Genomic DNA, 3,033 nt, shown 5'->3' with positions numbered 1-3,033 from the left:
TTGTAGATCCCATAAATTTTAGGAAAAACTGAAACAATTCCCACAAATTCTTACCCCAGCTCACATTTAGGTTTTAGCCGAGGTCTTTAAAAACCGTTACAAAACACTTTCTTCTGAAATCCTTCACCTTCTCCTCAAGCCGACATCATGGGTATGTGGAAGCATAAGGTAGATACCCCGACCAAGTTAGAACACTTTAGGCAGGAGTTTGACATCCCAGCTGACGTTCATCTGAGGTTGGCTGGGGAGGATGACTCCATCATGCCCGATGTGAACCTCATGTCTTTTCCAGTAGTGGCCTTTATCGAGTGTGGGCTTAGGTTTTCACTTGACACTTTTTTCTGAGAAATCCTCAATTACTATAAATTGAACCCAATGCAACTTGCCATCAATTCTTACCGAGTTATCAACGGTACAATAGCCTTAGCCAAACAAGAGAATGCTAGGGTTACTCTTGCCGATTTTCAGTACTGTTACACTATGTGTCGCCTGAAATAGGGAAAAAGGCCATATCTATTACCTCAAGCCGAGGTCCACTGAGTACAAGCTCATTGCCGACCTTCCAGACTCAAACAAGGGCACTGGAGACGATTACTTTATCGTCTCGGGCAACTGGGAGTTTCAGCCCAACGATGACCTCCACCTTTATCCTTTAAGCCAAACAGTTTTCGGGGAAGGAGATGGTAAGGGCCAAATGTCACTTTTTCTTGCTCTCTTTTTTGAAGTTTTCAATACTTTGTTCTAATGTCTGTGCTCTTCTTTTTGCAGTTCTTCCTCAGCCACCAAAGGGCTTTCGCCAGTTTTTCTTCCCTAGCAAGGACTTGAAAAAGCTATTGGATTTGCCAGTCCACAAGTGGAGAGCCCCACTGTTACTTAACTTCATTCCCACTTACAAGTCGGTTCTTCCTGACGTTTCAAAGAAGAAGAAGAAGAAAAAGAAGAAGAGTCAGTCTCCTCCGTCCACCACTACTACTCCAACAGCCTCGTCATGTCTGCCAGATCAAGGATCAACCTTAGATCCAGCAGGGCAGCCATCCACTTCAGCTTCACAACTAATCCCACCATATCAACGCCGACGCCGACGACGAACTATTTTTGCTGCTGAGATGAGCCGCTAGAAAGCAGTCGCTAAAGACCTCTTAGCCAGCATCCCTGTTGACGTTGACGTTCAACCAGCACAAGCCCAGCCTCCACCAAAGTCAAAGCCAAAAAGAATAAAAAAAGGCTCAGCCAAAGGCAACGGTGACTCTGATTGATACTGAGGACACCTTGCCAATTTCCAAATTGGCTTCGAGGAAGAAAACCCTTTCTGCTGCCGAGAAGGGACCCGCCGAGGCCCAACCGTCTGAATCCACTCGGTCAAAGAGGCCGAGGTCCGAATCTGCAACAGCTTCGGGCTCCATGAAGTCTGATGCCCCATGGGCTCCACCCATTACTTTGAAGGATAGGCCGGTCAAAGTTGATGATAGTGCCGATGACGTTAATGTCGGTGTCGCTCTTAGTACCACTTTGCTTCTTCCTGGCGATCTTGATCGAAACGCCGAGATGAGCGAGTATGAAAACTTTGCACTGATGCTCCAGCGTTCTGTTCAAGTAAGTCTTCACACTTGGTATCTTTCTTTCTTTCTTTTTTATACTTAGAAAATTTTCTAACAACTTCTGCTATGTCCATTTTTCTTCAGGCAACCCAACACACCCACTCCTTCTCAATGCAATCTTTTGAGACAAGGAAGGCGTTGGCCGACAAGACTAGGGAGTTTACTAGTCTACAGAAGACAAATAAAAACTTGCAATAAAAAATGAAGACTTTAGCAGACCAGGCCGAGGCTGCTGTCAAAGCCAAGGATGATGCCGAAGAAAAAACGGATGCTGCTGAGGCCATAAACAAGGTCCTTGAGGCCCAGAAGAAAGAGGCCGAAGAGAAGACAGTCAACGCCCAAAAAGAGCTCCAAGACGCCCTGGCAACCAAAGCTGCCAAAATCAAGGCCGCAGACGAAAAGGCATACGCTGAGGGGGTGGCCGATGTCACGGTGGATTATGAGAAATATGTGAAGCAGGCATGCAACAAGGGTTTCACCCTTGGTTGGATGACTTTGCTGAAAAAGCTTGAAATCCCCGAGGACTCCTCCCTCAGAAACACCGACATCCTCATCCTGCCATTCCCTCTAACTCTAAGTCAATCCGACGATGATTCTGAGTCTGAAGAGGAAGCTTTGGTGAGGAAGTCAAAGGAAGCTACTAGGGCCAAGTCCCCTACTCCAAATAAGCAAGTCCTGGACTTGACTCAAGATGAGGAGGGTGAGAAGGTTCCCAAGGATGCTACTCCTGAGAAGGCATCATCGGACGTGCCTCTTGCCGACAAGAGCCTCAATCAAACGCTTTAAGAAATAGATGCCGAGCTCGCAGCTGAGAAGGCTGCCGAGATGTCCTCCCAACAGTCTTCTGAACTTCAAACCCAACCATCTAGTGTTGCCGAAGAGTCTTAATTTTGATGTCCTTTTCCTTTGTATTTTGTACTTTTGTTTTTCTTCTTTTTGGAACAATTGTAAGCTTTGACCGACATGTCATCTTTTGAATGTTAATACAACTTCCTTTTCTGAATGCTTGTATCTTTGTCTTCTCTTTACTGCTCTTGTATGATTCTATACTTAGAATATTTTGCATATCTTCAATGCACACTTTAACTGTGTAATCTTCTCGAGGTGAAATATCTCGGTTATGCCCACCAACGGTTTACATCGGCAAACACATAAGTACTCATTTTAATACAACCTTGGCTTTTTCTTGTAAATTTTTTCACAAATTTCAACAAGTATTTGACGTGATCTCGGTTTAACTTCAACTTATAAATTTTTCACAAATTTCAACAAGTGTTAAACATGATCTCGGTCTAACTTCAACTTGTAAATTTTTCACAAATTTCAATAAGTGTTAGACTGATTTTAGCTTGTATATTCTACCTTGATAGGAACCATTTTCCAATTTTCTGCCCCCTAATATAAAATTAAGTTCCACTTGGGTTCCCATTATGCA

At 44.1% G+C, this 3,033-nt stretch overlaps 1 protein-coding gene across 1 annotated transcript; it reads left to right on the top strand.

Annotated features, from left to right (window-relative positions):
- Positions 1-768: 768 nt before the first annotated feature.
- Positions 769-2,597, top strand: LOC145793102 (uncharacterized). Its single transcript, XM_082875637.1, has 2 exons — positions 769-1,593; positions 1,683-2,597. The coding sequence occupies exon 2, from the start codon at positions 1,800-1,802 to the stop codon at positions 2,382-2,384; it is 585 nt and encodes a 194-aa protein (XP_082731763.1). The 5' UTR covers positions 769-1,593; positions 1,683-1,799; the 3' UTR covers positions 2,385-2,597.
- Positions 2,598-3,033: the final 436 nt, after the last annotated feature.

This window comes from Camellia sinensis, chromosome 6 (assembly GCF_055761805.1).
Source record: "Camellia sinensis isolate YWXY chromosome 6, ASM5576180v1, whole genome shotgun sequence".
In the NCBI taxonomy this organism is placed as follows: Eukaryota; Viridiplantae; Streptophyta; class Magnoliopsida; order Ericales; family Theaceae; genus Camellia; species Camellia sinensis.
This window is presented reverse-complemented; position numbering and strand designations above follow the sequence as displayed.

Coding starts and splice junctions, on each gene's coding strand:
- LOC145793102 (XM_082875637.1), top strand. CDS start 1,800: ATGAAGACTTTAGCAGACCAGGCCGAGGCTGCTGTCAAAGCCAAGGAT.